General features: G+C 38.6%; 1 protein-coding gene across 9 annotated transcripts in view; it reads left to right on the top strand.

Moving 5' to 3' along the window:
- The window catches only part of LOC108306777 (synuclein alpha interacting protein), a 154,295-nt gene that overhangs the window by 63,822 nt on the left and 73,685 nt on the right, over nucleotides 1–16,788 (top strand). For 8 of the 9 annotated variants that reach the window (XM_017531855.2, XM_017531854.2, XM_017531852.2 and 5 more), the window contains one exon: nucleotides 9,557–9,659. In XM_017531855.2, coding sequence (XP_017387344.1) covers nucleotides 9,603–9,659 — 57 coding nt within the window. In that variant the 5' untranslated portion in view covers nucleotides 9,557–9,602. Of the gene's footprint in view, nucleotides 1–9,556; nucleotides 9,660–16,788 lie in introns of those variants that run through there. The other variant, XM_037739728.1, reaches the window with a different exon arrangement.

Below are 16,788 nucleotides of genomic sequence, written 5' to 3'. Positions count from 1 at the left end.
TAGGAAATTTGTCTCCTTTAGGTTATCAAATTGGCACATTTACAGACTGGAAGAATTTATAAAACCTTCATAATAATTTGATCTCTGGATTTTGATTCAATAAAAATAAGCACATTATAATCTCATTAAAAATATATGGCTGGGTTTTTCTTTTTCCCAGTTAGCTGGTTTTGCTCTTTGGACTGCTTCCAATACAGTGAGTAATTATTTTCAATATCTTCACATACATTTGTGTAAGCATTGATTTTTAAGCGAATTCTTATTAGATTTTTGCTTTTTTTTTTTTTTTTATTTTTCTTCTGTGTTAATAGACCTGGGATTTATTATACTGTCAGTCTAGTGAATGGATGTCCCTAAATTGAGATCCCAGTTTTAGAAGGCTGCATTGAAAACTATAAAACTAGACCTCATTAACAGAAGACACTAAGAACATCTTGTAACCATGAAGTGTTATAGAGAAAGGAAATTTTAAAATAACCAAGGCCCAAATTGTTTAGAGTTGTGTGTGCCAATGTCTGTCTTTTGTATAGCATAGCAAATTAAAAAAAAAAAAAAAAGACTTAAGACCCTCTGAGATTGCTGGGTGGTCTTCATGGGAAATGCTTAGTTGAGTCCACTGAGGCAGTTTAATCAAAAGGGCACTAGGCATGAATCCTGTATAATGAAGTTAACATCTGGAGAGATGGGGCATGTGGGGAAGAGGTCACCATGTTTTGATTAAGTGCAGATGTAGCCAAAGCTGAGATTAGCCATTAAGCTTAGGTAGTGGTTCTAAAATGTGATTCTGGGACCAACAGAATCAGCATCACCTGGGAACTTATTACAAATGCAAATTATTAGGCACCACCTCGACCTACTGAATCAGAAAGTCTGGGATTTGGACCCAGCAGTCTGTTTTAATAAGCCATCTGGGTGACTCTTACGTACTCTAAAGTTTGGGAATAACTCATCTAGGATTGCTTCAAAGTTTAATCCTCATGACAATGAGAATGAAGCCAAGAGAACTGACTGAAGATGTAGTCTTCAATGATCCCATACATGCTGCTGTTGTGTCTGCTTCTCTCTAAAATGGCAATCAGGATTGTGATCTGTGTTCCCTATATATACTCAATAATAATTTCCAAACACATCCACTGTAGAAATTAAGTAATCTTTGCAAAATCAAAAATAAAGCATAACCATTTCAGGTGTGCCAAAAATTTGGAACTTGGATTTGGATAGTTTCCTGTACATAACTGAGTAAGGGATCCAGTTCCCAGATTATTCCATAGTTCCTTTCCAGAAGCCAGTGCAAGACATGGTTGGTTGGCTTAAGCCCATGCTTAACTTCCCAGTGCTAGAAATGTTTTATTTTTCTTCCCAGATATTTTCTTCTTATTTGGACCTCATTAGGTCATAGTTTTATCCTTGTTAAAAACACAATAAACAATTGTAGAATTGGTAAGTTTTCATTTACAACAGAGAATAAATCCTATGTTCACTGAATGAACAATATTACAGTTTTCTTTTGAGTTGGGGGGCTATCTATTCTTTGTTCACAATGCAGGATTCTGATCTTCTCTCAGAGGACTTCTATTTGAACAATTTCTTGCTGGGGTGGGTGTGATTTCAGAAAGCAGCCCATTCCATTAAAGCCCATTTGAAATACTATAATTGCAGAGTCTTTGCTGAGACTGACATCCCTGACATTTCCTCCAAGATTTACCCTTGAAGTTAAACCCTGCTTTTACCTGCTGGATCTTTAGATTCTCAGAGAGGAGAGCTTTTTTTCTCTTCACCAAGTTAGATATTTCCTTAACTGTTTTGCATAAGGCAGTTTCCCAACCACTGACTCTCTTGGCTTCCCTACTCTGTCTTGGCATGTTCCAGATAACCTGTGGCTTTTTAAAGAAGCGGCACCCAGAACTGAACACAACATATTTTTTTCTTTGTGTATGTGTATGCGTATGCATGCGTGTTTGCATGTATTTTTTTTCTATTAGACATTATTTTATATTCTCTTGCACAGCTCCTGTGAGCATGGATTCTTTCATTCTTCCAAAAAGAATTTTAAATGTTCAACTCATTTTAAATCATGTGCACAGATAGGGGCAGGGAGACGACAGAGAGAGAAAGAGAGGTAGATATCAGATTTAAAAGTAGACAAATATGTGTATCTACCCTAGGCTTAAAAACTAAGGTCTCTCCAAACTCTCAAGTTCAGGTATACGTTAGTTTATTCTCAGTATTTGGGTTTCAGAAACCATGAAATGACCCCCAAATCACTTGCAATAATTTTAATGTATAAATTAAAGGGCAAAACTACAAAAAGACCAACACTTATAGGGATTTTTCAGAGAAATCCTGATCTCTAGAATCAAGTTTCTAAAGTAGTGCCAACTTCCTTGCCTTTTTAATAAGACATTAAAAAGGATGGTCATAATCTAATTTTCATTGAAGATGAAGTTGAAGATTTAAACCAACTAGCTATGGAATATGTTGTGTTATAGACTAGTTGAGGGATGCCTGTGGGTAAGGTATGTTAGATACACAAAGATCTATATACTTTTTGTTAATTATGTTGATGATCTCTGCCATTTCTGTTTAAACTCTACTGGAAAGAAGAGTAATTCATCTGGAGTTAGGTTCATGAACATTCAAGCAATACAATTCAGGGCTAAGGATGCCTGTGGGATTCTGACCTAGATGGTTCAAAGACATACCCTTGATTCAGAGCAGTCCAGGGCAAGTCAGAAGAGTGCTAGACTGGTTAGCAGGAAATGACTTGCATTAGCTGGCTTTGCCTCTACTTAGTAGTGCAGAACCTTGGATGGACTATTTCTGAAGACCTACACAACTCTCCAGGGTATATGGTACAAGGGGAGACAAGAAGATACGCTATTACAATATCATGTGGTGCTGGCCAAGACAAATAAATACACAGCAGGCTGAGGCACCCAATCTAGATGGACCCTGGAGCTAAGGAAAGTCAGCAGTAGTAGTGCAGAACCTTGGATGGACTATTTCTGAGGTTTACCATCTGTAAAATATAAAAGATATGATTGCAAATTACAAATTATGATGCATGCCCTCTGCCTCCATCACAGGTTGCAATAAATAAATTCAGCTAAAAAATATTGAAGGTGATTTTTAAAAATAAAATGTTTGACGCAGAGGCAGTGTTGCTTTACCATTGTAGTTTTGGCAAGTTGAAGTAGGAGAGAAAAATACCAGACTTAAAATCAGAAGCGCTGGCTGTGTGAATCTGAGGCAATTACAGAACCTCTGTGAGCTTTGGTTGCCTTATCTCCACAAAGGAAACTGTAAAGATGTTTGTCTCCCAGCAGCTGTGTGAGAAAAAGTAAGCAAGTGTATGTAATAGCACCCAGTCCTAAATCTTGATACAGTTTTCTTCACAAATTTTTTTGTGGATGTTTCCTTCAGAACAGTGATGGAGAAATGCAGGCTCTCCTCTAGGAAATAGAGCAGGCTCAATATATTACATTAGTCCCTTGTTTGATATCAAACATTCTCTTGTATTTTTACAAACATGCCAGAAATTTGATATTTCAAGATGTGCTCTGTGCACACTCTGGCTTTGGAATTATTTCCATGACAATCCCTATTTATCACCCCACTGCACCCTCACCCTCACCCTTCAAGACCCCTTTGTAGAAGCAAAAATACAGCAAGTGATGCTAAATCAATGTTATGCATCTTTCTGGACATTCTGCTCCATAATTCTCACTTCTAGGCCTATTCCCATACTAAAAGCACAGACGACTGGAGCACTTCCTCCTGCCCCAAAACTCCCTCCCCATTTACACCTTCATCCTTCGGCTTTCAGCTTTGCCATGCTGACTTCCCTTCTCTCCAGGGCCCATCTAGATTGGGTGCCTCAGCCTGCTGTGTATTTATTTGTCTTGGCCAGCACCACATGATATTGTAATAGCATGCCTTCTTGTTTGTCTCCCCTGGTACCATATACCCCAGGAGAGTAGTATAGGTCTTATCCAGCACATGCATCCAGAATATTCCATAAATGAAGAAGTGAATAAAGTCCACAGGGCTTGTGCTTTTTCTTTGTTCTTCATGTGTATTTCTTGGCTCTCCTTCAGTTGCCTCTTTCCAGTAGAAATTTCTTGCCTCTATCATTTTTCTGCTTCAAGATGAGGCATTTACTGACTGCCATGCTTCTGGCGACTGTTGAATCAAGGAGTGAAAGAAACCTAATCCAACATTTGGAATGAGTTGCTTCCTTGCCAGCCAAGCTACAGAGCCAACTGGGGACAACGTTTCTACCCAGACCTTTCAGTACTTTGTGATTATTTTGAGTTTTTATATTGAAGAAAGTAAGCACAATATCAGTGTATCAGTGCCCAGGCTTTCAAATTGAAAATTTTTTCCAGTACAAATTTGGCAGGCGTGTGTGTGTGTGTGTGTGTGTGTGTGTGTGTGTGTGTGTGTGTGTGTAGGGGTGCAGGGAACGGCTGTGTTTTCCCAAGTGCTGATAGATTAAAGAGTAAAGAAATAAGTTGTAATGCAAACCCATTGAAGTTACCTCATCACCGAATGTACTATGCTCATTTATTTTGACAAGTCCAACTTATTTTTAATTAGCAGGCCCCCTAGTATACTGGTAAATGGAGCAATAGTGACTTTGGCAGAAAGGGAGAAATCTGTGTAACATGAGCCTTCAGAATGAGTTCAAGCTGACTCCTTGTAAAATGGCGTGAGGCAATACATTTTTAAAAATTTTTCAGTAGAGCAATTTATGTGATATGTGACTGTAGTCACAAATCAATGAGCCTTTTATGAGCCAAGCACACCCGAATGTGTACCCTAAAATGAGTGTAGTTTCTCAAGGAAATTTTGTTGGCCACTATAAGCTTTTTCCAGTGATGCTGCCATTATGTAACAGATTTTTGGAAGTCTTCATTTGGAATTATTTTCAAAGTCAGTTTTCGAGTCACGACAAAAAAATTAAAAATATCACCTGAGACTCATAATACTGGGGTGGCAAGGAGGCTATTTTTTAAATTACTTGTCTATTTTTGTATTATGCAATTTGGTTCTCAGTTACTTTCAGCTCTCTCTGAAAAGGAAACTTCCATGGAAGGAAGCAGTTGGGCCATCACTGAGGTCACTCATGAGAAGGTGACATGGTGTTGATAGACCCATTATGGGCATAAGCCCCTCACACACACTTTAATAGGCACTAGAGGGACTTCTGTTCTTGGCAGTTTATCAAAAGTCTGTGAGAGAAGGAAAAGTCCTACAAATATTGTGTATAGTTGATGCTGTTTGTTTTGTTCTTTATCTCTTAAAGCTGGGCATCAGTTTGGAATTTGAGTAAGGTTTCTCCCAGTGCCATGGGCACATCCAAAGAAGAGAGCCAAGCTGTCATCAGCAGCTTCTGCACAGCATATAGTTCTCAGCAGCCTGGCCCTGTGTCCCCCCATTCTAATCTGTTTCTTCTTTCCCTCTCTATCAATTTTCCTAACCAAATTGGGAGAGCTAAACCATTGAAAAATGCTTCCTTCACCTTTCTCTATTCACCCTCCCCTGCATCTCACCTCTCCCCACTTCAAAAAAACAGTGTAAACACATAACACACCTGCCTAAATAAATAACAAATTAAAAATTATGATTTTAATCAGTGGACAATACTTATGGTGGATAGATCTTGAAAGAGGTGTGCTTTGGGAAGAGGGGCTTACATGCAGAAGAAAGCCCCCGGGAGACCTTAGAAAACCTGGGAACAAGTGATTGTAGCTTGTAGAGTCAAGGTGCATGGCACAGGGGAGAAGTTCAGATTCACAAATGACTGAGTCTTGAGATCTAAAAGGGGCCTAATGCCAACCATAAGCCTAGTTATAAAAATCCTACATAAAGGATTTTAAGCTGGCCTGTCCTTTCTGGAAAGCCTAAAAAATATATTTTGCTTAGGTATAAACCCACTCTTGTTGGTCTGAGTTGGGTTTGCTCTCTTGCCTCCAAGATGCTGGTCTGGGCCAGACAGAGGATGGCTTCAGGACTTTTTCTGGGTTTGCGCTTGGCACAGCTTCACCCTTTCCTTTGGAGTCACAGCAGAGAAGTGTCACCATGTAAATCCACACTAATCACAACAAAGAAGAACCCTTCCTTCCTCCAGTTGTAAAGTGAAGGAAACATAATCCCCACCTCGTAACATTTTATTATGTTTGTGAAGGTTTTTTTTCCTGGTACTAGGAGATAAAGTGGACATTCCGTGAAAGCACAAATCGTGATGTGCCAGTAGTTTATTTGTAAGAAATTTTATTTTGTTACTGTTGTGTTATGAGAATTTAAAACAAATTTTAGAATACAAATGAAGTCAACATTTTTGGCAGGAGGCACCAATACAAAATTGGGGGTCATGGTGGTGCTTATTGTTCAATGCCGAATTCCTTTGAAGGGCCAAACACTCAAATGTCCCCACGGTATGTTGATGAGTAGAGTCCCCTCGGAGGGGCTCCAGGGAACTGGGGAGCACAGGCCCCATGGACAGGTAGGAGCAGCTGCGGCTCAGCTCTAGGCGGTTGTTTGTTGCCATGGGGACTGCAGACCCCTGTTGCCAGAGCTTCAGGTATTTAAAACAAAGCCAGAAATCCAGAATTTTATGTGAAATCACCCAAGGTCTGCAAGTTGGCAACTGATTCAATTTTTTTTTTTTTTTAACACTGCTGGGGTCAAACAAATCACATCTGTTGGCCAGATTCAGCTCACAGGGCTCCAATGCATGCCCTCTGTAGCTATGCTTTCTGTTAAAGCACACTTGTCATGGGTCTGAAAGGAGGCTTACTGGTTTCCATAGTGGACTGGTGTGTGGAATGGGAGGTGTCAGAAGAGCAGGGTGAGAAAAGCGACCACAGTTCACCTCAGTGTCCTTATCGTGTTTGATTATTTGCAGCAGCTACTCTAACCTGACCTTATTGACTCCCATCTTGTCCCTGATTTCTTAGAAGAGAGTGCCTGAGAGTGTCAGGGGCTTGGTGGAAGGGCAGATGAAAGAACAGGAGTCATTCTATTGGCCACTGGGACAACTGCAGACTCACTCTTACCTGTAAAGAAGCAGTTAATGTTGGGCATATAGTCAGGATTCGAAAGCCACAGGGATTTCTGCACATTATAATTGAGAATGTAAATACACTCAAAGTGGCACCCTGAAAAAGACAAGCATTGAAACCAGACAAAAGAAATTGGGTCGTAAACAGAATGAGACATCTTAAAGGAGATAGTATATGGAGGCCTGCTGGGAAATAGAGGCAAACTCCAAATGCCTAGGAGCTGTAGTCTAAGGTGGGATCATCCAACCTACAGAAATAAACATGAGCAGTGTCTCAAGACTTCCTATAATGAGCTGTCCCTGTTGTAAGTCTTGTGTTCTTGCCTATGGAATCAAGAACCTCACTACCATCCTGCAAGTGCAAATAGAAAGATTTCTGCTTTAATGTTACGAGTTATTATCTGCTGGTTATGTTCTATTGGAATGGCTACACTCAACTGGATACTGCTCTCTATATTGTCAGAGCATCTCAAACAGAGGTGCAGTGGTTATTTGTTAATTTGCTTAATTAAGACATATTCACCTACGTTTTATAGTTTCATTTATTTAAAGTTCCATTTGGCTCCCAGCTCCAGTGCATGTTTCTCTGCTTCATCTTCCCCTATTTCCATGTTCCTGCTGATGCTGTGTTTGTAACATATCCTGACACCCAGCATGATCTTTGTGTTGTTCACCAAGGCCATGGGAACAGAGTCTGTAAATCAATAGTTCATCACAGAGTACACATTTAGTGAAAAGAAATTGGTTTGGTAGAAAGTCTCCTAGTGAACACGCTAGAATCCAAAGAGTCTGGATTGTCTCAGAATCCATCATAATGGAAGAGAAAGTTGTTTTGAGTAATTTTTTAGCAGAGTACGTATATTTTCCTCTGAAAAGCTTTGTGAATTAGAAGATTAGTGATGTTTTTATACCAAGCAATTTGCTTGATAACCTATTTTTAAATTTCTACAAATAATACAATTTCTGATATTAAATTTTTTTTTACAAATAGTATTCTTTTTATTGTATGCCTTACTGTGATTTCAGGAGAATTTTTAACATTTGCTAAATGGATAATTTCATTTAAACATGGAAGTAACATCTTAATCCTTCCTTGGATAGACTCTGTATCTACTGTAATTAAGACTGTAAAAATGTTATATACATACAGGGAAAAAAAAGGAGTGGAAATAGGAAAATTAAATAAGGTCATGGGTTTGAGGTAAGGGATGGCAAGTTTTTTTTTCTGTTTATCATAATTATATCGTTTGTAGAGCTTAAAAAAAAGAATGGCTCAAAATGGGGGGAAAAAAAGCTTCTTTTTTTAAAAAAAAATCTTTTTAAAAAATTGTCTTTTAAAAAGTAGATCTCTTTACACTTTCAATCTTACATTGGGAAGCCTATTCTCATCAGCCTAAATGTATTTTCACTTTCCAGTAATGTACTCCTTGCTGTTCAGCAAGGTACACCTTGGTTAGAGAATCAGAGGGCAAAATGAATTATTTCAGATACTCAAATCTGGGTACATAAGATAATTTATACAATAGGAAAGACAAATTGCAGGAAACAGAAGCTCATTTTGCTCTCTGAGAGCTGCCTCTGCAGAAGATAACTGCAAACCAAGGCGCCGTCAGGAGATCTATATTTCTGCCCTTGACATCTGTAGGTGCCGCTGCCACCGCCGATAGGGGCGATGATAAGTGATGGGAAAATGAAGTGGGAGGTGATGTATCTCACCGTGACAGATTTAAAGGATTGCCCCAGGCAGCCTTGAGGCAAGAGCTGACTGAAGACGTTCTGGGGCCTGCATCAGGTCACTCTGGCACAGTCAGGCAAAGCTATTTGAGACAGAGGGCAATGCAATAACTCTGAGGTTTAGATCTGCACTTAGATCCTCTTTCTTTCTTCCTTTTTTTTTTTTTTTTTTTTTTTTTTTTTTTATTTTGTTTTTTTTTTTTTTTTTTTTTTTTTTTTTTTGTGAGGTGAATTGGAGGTTGTGCTACAAATTCTAAAATATCCATTACTCTTGGTTAGTGTTATCTGTCTTGTGTTATTCTCCTGTGGAGATCCGGTATTCATTGCTCCATGTACAACACCTAAGGATATGCCTACAGGAAACATTTGAAAATGACTTTCCTAAAATTTCCAGGCTGGCTCCCCATTTCCAAAAGAGTGGCCTTTCACCCTGGCTATGATAAGAGTCAGTGTGAATTCTAATGTTGATTCTAGGGGGAGATTCTGACCCAAGTTACTGCTCTGGCAAAGACAGGCACAAACCAAGTAAAGCGAAGGACTTTGGGTGCCCACAGGGGAGCCACCCTGGGGACTATGGAGGTGCTATGCTTGCTGCTTCTGGAAAGCCAGGCTACAGACAGTTGAAGGGTGGAAATGTGCTCCAGGGCAACCCTAGCACCCACTATCCCTTCTCATTTTATTTGTTTAAATATAAACATTATTTTTGGTTGTAAAACAGCTTTTTTTGCCTTTCTTTTCTGCTTCTGTCTCATTCAGGAATTTATAAGCATTTGACCATACTCAAAATGTGCAAGGAAGAATAATGGAAGCCCCTGAATACCTTGATTTGGATGAAATTGACTTTAGTGATGACATATCTGTAAGTATTCCTGTATGCAAGAAATGCTTTCAAGATACTCTGCCTTCAACTTCAGTCTACTTTCTCCATTTTGGTCTGTGTATCCTCGACTCTTCTGACTACATTTAGAAATTGACAGCAGAAATCCTGTGTGGCAGACTCGGTGTGATTTCGGAGGATCTCTTAGACCAAGAAGTGAATCTCAGCTGAGTGTGTGAGTTTTGGAAGATGAGACATTTAACTTCACTGAGCCTTTCATTCCTAATGTGTTCTAATGTTGTAAAAATTATTGATTGAGTATACTTATAAAATGTCTGCATACAGTAGGCACTTTCATAGAGTTAATTCCAAATTCTCTTATGTGGCTGGCTGTTCCACAGCCAGAATTTTCTAGAGTTCACAGGGACACTGACTAAAGAAAAGCCAGGTTGGAATTTATTAATTGATCAACAATAAAAGGAGTCCTTTCAATTGCCATAGGTACCAAAGAACAGATTGTAAGCTTGTTTGGAATATTAAGGAAAATTCACTCATTGATAAGACCTGTACTAGCTGACCTTTGAGGTCCTGGTTAATCCTGTAATGCTGTGGGCTGATGAGTCTCTTCGTTCCCATAACAGCCACAGACTTTCTGCTGCTTAACTCAGGGCTGCTCGGAATGAATTGTCTACGTGCATCTTGCCTTGAGCTGCTTGTGCCTTATCTGGGACCACATAATCAATTCTGCTACACCAGCAAGCATGTTGGCCTCAAGTGCCCCAGCAAAATTGGTTGACTCTCACAGTATGTGATGAGAAAGTTGCTGTTTCTGAGCTAGCCGTGTAATTTTTCTTTCCAGGACCTTCAGGTTCACAACTTCTAACCTTATCTTCCATGGATCTCTCAGGGCCTGGAGCTTTGGGTCACCACTCAAAGTTACCACTTTAAAATTGTCTCAAAAGGATGAACATACTTTATCATGCCTCTAGTAGTGGTATATTCATCTACTTTACTCCTTACCTTGAAGTAAAATATGCATAATGTACACAAGAATTGGATTACTGGGATGAGCTTGATAAATCACCTGTTTTATACAACCTTGGATGAGTCTTTATTGTACCAGAGAAATTTGAATTCAGCATTTGCCTGTTTCCGCTTCAAGACAATTTTTATTAGTCCTCATTAAGACCAATGTGAAGTGATGTGAAGTGAGCTTCTTCCTTCCCATGATATCTCTCTCTCTCTCCCCCCGCCCACCCTTTCTAAGTTACTGTGCTTGACTAGGAAGTATTCAAAGCAAGGTTCTTTTATGATAACTCCCCTCAAAGTATTTTGAGCATTGTGGGAAGAAGCAAGGAATGTGAATGATAGCATGAGTGTGTGTAGGTAGGATGAAAGGTGTTATAGAAAGGAAAACTGTGTTATAATTGGGAGTTGGGTGGTAGCTCTCTGAGCTTTGATAATAATGTTGTGCTTTAAAAGCAAAGGCTTTGAAAGAAGCCAGTCGGGGCTCCTACCTTGTTCTGACCTTTACTGGCTGAATAGCACATTAACTTCACCTTTCTGAGATACACTTAAGGTTGTTTTGAAGATTAAGTAAAATAATAATATATGTGAAACACTTAGCTTGGCACACAGTAAGTTGCTCTTAAAAATGGTAGCTTTTGTTATTATTTCAATGAATAATACAATAATATTTATATGACCAATAGTGAAGAAAGAACTCAAGGGAAAAGACTAGGCATAAAGTCAAGATTTTTTTTTAATACAACTGAGCAGTTGTATTTACAGAAGAATCATCTGGCAGCAGCCCATAATTTTGATGAATTAGGAATCTTTACTTGAAAGATAATAAAATACATTAAGCAATAACTGAAACCATTTAGCAAACTAGGCTACAGGATTATGCAATAGTTGAGTGTCTATAACTTGACCATTCTAAAACATAAACAAAGATATCCATCTGTAATTGTGTAACTGCTCCCAAAATTTCCCTCCTAAATGTGTTTCTATTGTTTGGTTCTTTAACCTGCATTTAAAATTATATCAGATTTTGAAACTGCATAGAATTGAAATTCTGTGAAATTTCATAGAATTGATGAAACAATAATAATAATAGCTAACATTTATTGAACATTTTACCATGGGGCATGCCTTATCTTGGTTAATCCTCACAGCAGTTTTTTAAGGTTACTGTTACTATCTTCAATTTACAGATGAGGAAACTGTAGCATGACGATTTGATATAATTTGTCCAGGGTCACCCAACTGGTTAGGAGTACTCTGTGTCCAGAGTATTTACTTTTAGCCACAACATTTTACTGCTTCTCCAGGATAAATATAGTTTATGGTTCACATCAGGGGCAATTTTATCTGCTCCATCCCTACCCCAGAAACATTTAATAATACCAGGAGACATATTTTGTTGTCATACTGAGGAGATACTACTAGCATCTAGTGGGTAGAGACCAGAGGCTTCTAAACATCCTGCAATGCACAGCACAATCCCCTGCAATAAGAATTGTCTAGCCCAAAATGTCAATAGTACTGAGCATAAGAAATCTTAGCCTATTTAAATCCCCTTGAAGCTGAAGAAGCTCTACTTTGGCAATGTCTACAACATAGATTATTTTGTCATAATTTAGTATGATCCAGACTTCATACCTTAATGAAGCCAGAATCATATTGTTCTTAATGATTATGTGGGAAAAGAACTGGAGATAACCTCTTAACTACTGAAATAATTGTTCTCAGGCTATTTAGGTAAACTAAGAACAATGAGTGTTATAGTTTCTTTAAGAGCTAAATGGAGATTATTCAAATGCTAAAATTGAAAAGTGAAGATGTGTTTAACATACTAATTCACTGGCATAAAAAGAAATGTAGTTTCCCGTGAACATGCTTTTTTTTTTTTTTTTAATTCCATAAACCTCCATCTCTGACAGCCCTCAAGCCTCTTTCCTTGTTAAGTGGCAGGAGGGGGAGGAAACTGCACATTACATCTGAAAAAGATGTTTATGAAAAAGATGCTCAAGTTTAAAGCTCTCCTCCTTACTCTCCAGCTATAGCCCTATTACGTAGTCTAGGCTTTCTGTTCCATGGTTTTTCCCTCTGGTCATGAGCTTGGTTCTTGTTTTAATTAAAACACAAGATGTATATTGGTAGAAAAAAACAACTAGAACTTTTTTTGCCTGTATTTTGTGAGAGAAAACACAGCAACTAATTTATTTTGAAATTTCCCAGACTAGAAAATAATGCACATCCTTCACAAAACACAAAGTTTAAACTATGCATTCTTGTAATCCTGCCATCTAAAAGGGCAGAACATTCTGCAATAGCGGCAGGTCTGCAAGGGAGAGATGATGAAACATAAGCACAAAGGTTGAAAGCACGGTTTTTCTGTCACTATGAATGGGTTCACAGATTTCTCTCTATTCCTATGGAAGCCAGATCGCTGTATCTTAAAAACGAAAACGCTCTGGAATTCTTTGGAGCCATGGTGTCTTTATTTTACTAATAGAGGCCAGTATGGTGCTCTTAAAACTAGTTTCACACATGGTACTAAATAAAGCAGACACTGAACTCTGGATTTCCTGAAGAGCTCGCTCAGCCACCATCTACCTATTGGCTGTGCCACACACTAAGATAAACTCTTGAAGTAAGTTATCTTGTTCAGGCCTCACACATCAGCTTTGCGAGACAAGCTCTGTTTTTAGTCCTTTTGGCAGATGAGAAAATTGGTGCTTAGAGAGCTTGTCTGACATTCACAAGGTTTTAGAGCCAGGACTTAAATCAGTACTATGTGGCCACTTTATTCCTCCCTATCTAAGCAACATAGCTTAGTAGAAATTTCTCTAGACCAGTCATCTCACCCGTTACTATCCCTGATGGGAACTGCAGCGATTACAAATTGTTTTCTGGAAGTAAAGGAATTGATAGACATTATAAATAAGTAAAATGAAACCAGTGAATGAGAATTTAAGCAAATCCTTTAATTTTACTGTACCTCACATTCCCATCTTTTAAATGACAAGATCTCAAAGATCTCAACTTATGACCCTGGATTTTATGAAGAAAACATGACAATTTATATATATGTATTGATCGTGTAAACATACACATATACATAAACACATATGTACACATAAGTATATACATACACTCGTATAGGTACATAGCTACATATATACACATACACGTAAATATTTACACATGCATATACATAGGTACACATACAAATAGAAGTAAGAGAAATATTCTGTTGCCTTTCTGTGTTACTCTGACTGCAACTTTGATGGAAGTTGACTTTTTTGGCAATTGCATAAACAATTTTTTTGTGCAGGTCAAATGAGATCAAGATAATACCCTTCCACTTTTCAATCCTCTTTGGTCAAAGCCTTTGCAACCTAGAGTAATAGAACAAAATTAAGTGGGTTCATTTTCCTAAGGTGCTTGAACCACTGTCTGATAGAAAAATTAATTCTTATGGTAAACTAATCTCACTTTCAGTGAGTTTTTATATTTTTCTCTCACACAGACTGTGTAGCATTTTTACTAAAAACGCCTACCCCCTTCTGTTTTGTGTGCATTCCTTTTACTCAATTCAATCCCCTGATGCTTCCCCAGATTTTGTTACATTTTGAGAAGGACTCATTTCAAGTAGATCAGGCAATGAGCTGGCATGCGAAAAGAATATAGCTTAGGTGTGAAAAAGAGTATAAAGGTATTCAAGTTACAAAGAACCTGGCTTGCCTTTCTCTCTAGCAAGGAATCTACTAAGATGGACCCTCTTGTACTTCTTCTGTACCTTCTAGAAGGTGACCAACCCTTTCATGTGACCTCTGAGTGGCTCAATCCCTTCTTCACTGTCTCTGTCTATAAGCCCTGCCCTTCCTAGCAGTCACCTCTTATTCATATGGAAACCTTGTTTAGTGCTTCTCAGTGTGATCTAGTTTCAGCAACTGTCCAGAATACTTCAGCTTTATGCAGTGTTTTTTTTTTTTTTTGTAATATCCTGCATTTCAAGTCTAAATTGCCTCTCATTCTTCCCTTTCCAACTCAGCATCATCAGAAATCTCACACCTTGTTCTAACATCATATGCCATATGTGTTATCTTGTTTTTCTTAACACCTGCCAGGAAATGAATTAGGAATCATTTAATCCAGAAAAAGATGTTACCTTTTGATAGTCTATTGTTAGTATTAGATCCCAGGACTAGAATCCAGGTTCCCAAACTCCAAATCTTGGACTGGACACCTCTGCCAGAGAAGGTAGAGCATAACTCTACAAATAGAGTGATTTCTAAGAAGAATGAGCAACCACTGGATTTTTTAAAATTTTCCCTGTTACTCTGAAGATAGTCCTGAAAGTTCTTATCTTGCCTGATAGTCAATAGAAATTATTATATTGACTATGCAGATTATTGACAGAAACTGTTTACCTTTTCATCACAATTAGCTTGTATGCCAACCTAGTCAAAAAGTATTTACTAAACATTAATAGAGTACCAGGCTTTGTTCTAGGCTTGGAGTGAATGACACAGACTTGCTATGCTCCCAAAGTGTGTATAGTATGCTATGTTAATAATTAAGCACATTGGTTGGGCACGGTGACTCACGCCAGTAATCCCAACACTTTGGGAGGCCGAGGTGGGTGGATCATGAGGTCAAGAGATCGAGACCATCCTGGCCAACATGGTAAAGCCCCGTCTCTACTAAAAATACAAAAAATTACCTGGGCGTGGTGGTGCATGCCTGAGTTCCAGCTACTTGGGAGGTAGAGGCAGGAAAATTGCTTGAAACTGGAAAACAGCAGTTACAGTGAGCCGGGATCACACCATTACACTCCAGCCTGGTGATAGAGCAAGAACCAGTCTCAAAAAAAAAAAAAATTAAGTACATTATGAAATGTTAGGTTAACTTCATGGTAGGTCACATTTGATTATAATACTAAACTCCATTCTTGGCAATGAGTCCTTATATTTTGACAGTGATTGATTATTGGTTCACAATTAAAAATAGACTATCATTGAAATTGAACAAGGTTTATGACTGGCCATCTGCTCTACTACGGCATACATTTTTCTTGTAATTCTTTTGTCATTCACAATTTTTGCTTCTATAATTGTGATTATTTTGGCTTCATTATCAAATGCTCATTTTGGTACTTTTAAATATAATAATATAATTGCTAACATTTATTGAACACTTACTGTGCATCAGACGCTCTTCTCAGGTTTTATATTACTAGTTCATAACCCTCCCGGACATAACGTAATGAAGGTACAGTCAGACCCCTGTTTTTACCAATGAAGAAACTGATATACAGAGGTTAACTAAGATTAATTGGCTAGAAAATGGTGAAGTGAGGATATAATGCAGGTAGTCTGATTCTAGAATCCATATTTGTAATCACTGCATTGAGAATTGCTTCTGCTGGGCCCCATGGTCACCTCTGGTTTACCCAGTTCAGGTAGATCTCTTCTCCATCTATGTCCACTTCTTATTATACAATAGAAGGAGGTCATTCAATACTGTGATCTCACTACATTTATCAAGTGGATCTTCATCTCTTGCCTGACTACACACTATATTAATTAAATTAACATTGCAATAGAGTAGTTCCTGATGTACTCTTAAAATGTTCAAAAGAGTTACTGAGTTTTCTCAAATAGTAACCACAAACAAAGTCTTAACATAAAAGATTAAAAAAAAAAAAAACACCTCGAGGGAGGGATCCAAGATGGCCTATTAGGAGCAGCCCAGGATTGCAGCTCCCAGTGAAAGCACAGAGGGTGAGTGGACGCCACATTTCCAGATGGATTTTTATTGCCCACAGACCAGGAGATTCCCAGGCGGAGGAGCCCTACCAGTCGCCAGCCCAGCTGGTTTGGCCGGCGCAGCTGTTCTCCATACAAAATGCACGGGTCTGGGTGCCATTTTAGCTGGTGATTGGAGCTCTGGGAATGCAAAGTCGCCCATTCATCTGATTAAAAAGGGCACTGAAACAGGGAGCCAGGCCAGGAGATTCCCAGGCAAAGAAGCGCCACAAATCTCAGTGCCACTGTTTCAGCCGGCGCAGTGGGTCACCACATGGGAAATCACACAGATCCCAGTGCCTTTTCAACAGGCAACTGGAACACCTGGGAGACAGTCGACCGTTCAACTAAAA

Source organism: Cebus imitator, unplaced genomic scaffold (assembly GCF_001604975.1).
Source record: "Cebus imitator isolate Cc_AM_T3 unplaced genomic scaffold, Cebus_imitator-1.0 Scaffold74, whole genome shotgun sequence".
NCBI classification, from domain to species: Eukaryota; Metazoa; Chordata; class Mammalia; order Primates; family Cebidae; genus Cebus; species Cebus imitator.
Note: the sequence above shows the minus strand (reverse complement) of the source record. Positions and strands in the feature narration are given on the sequence as shown.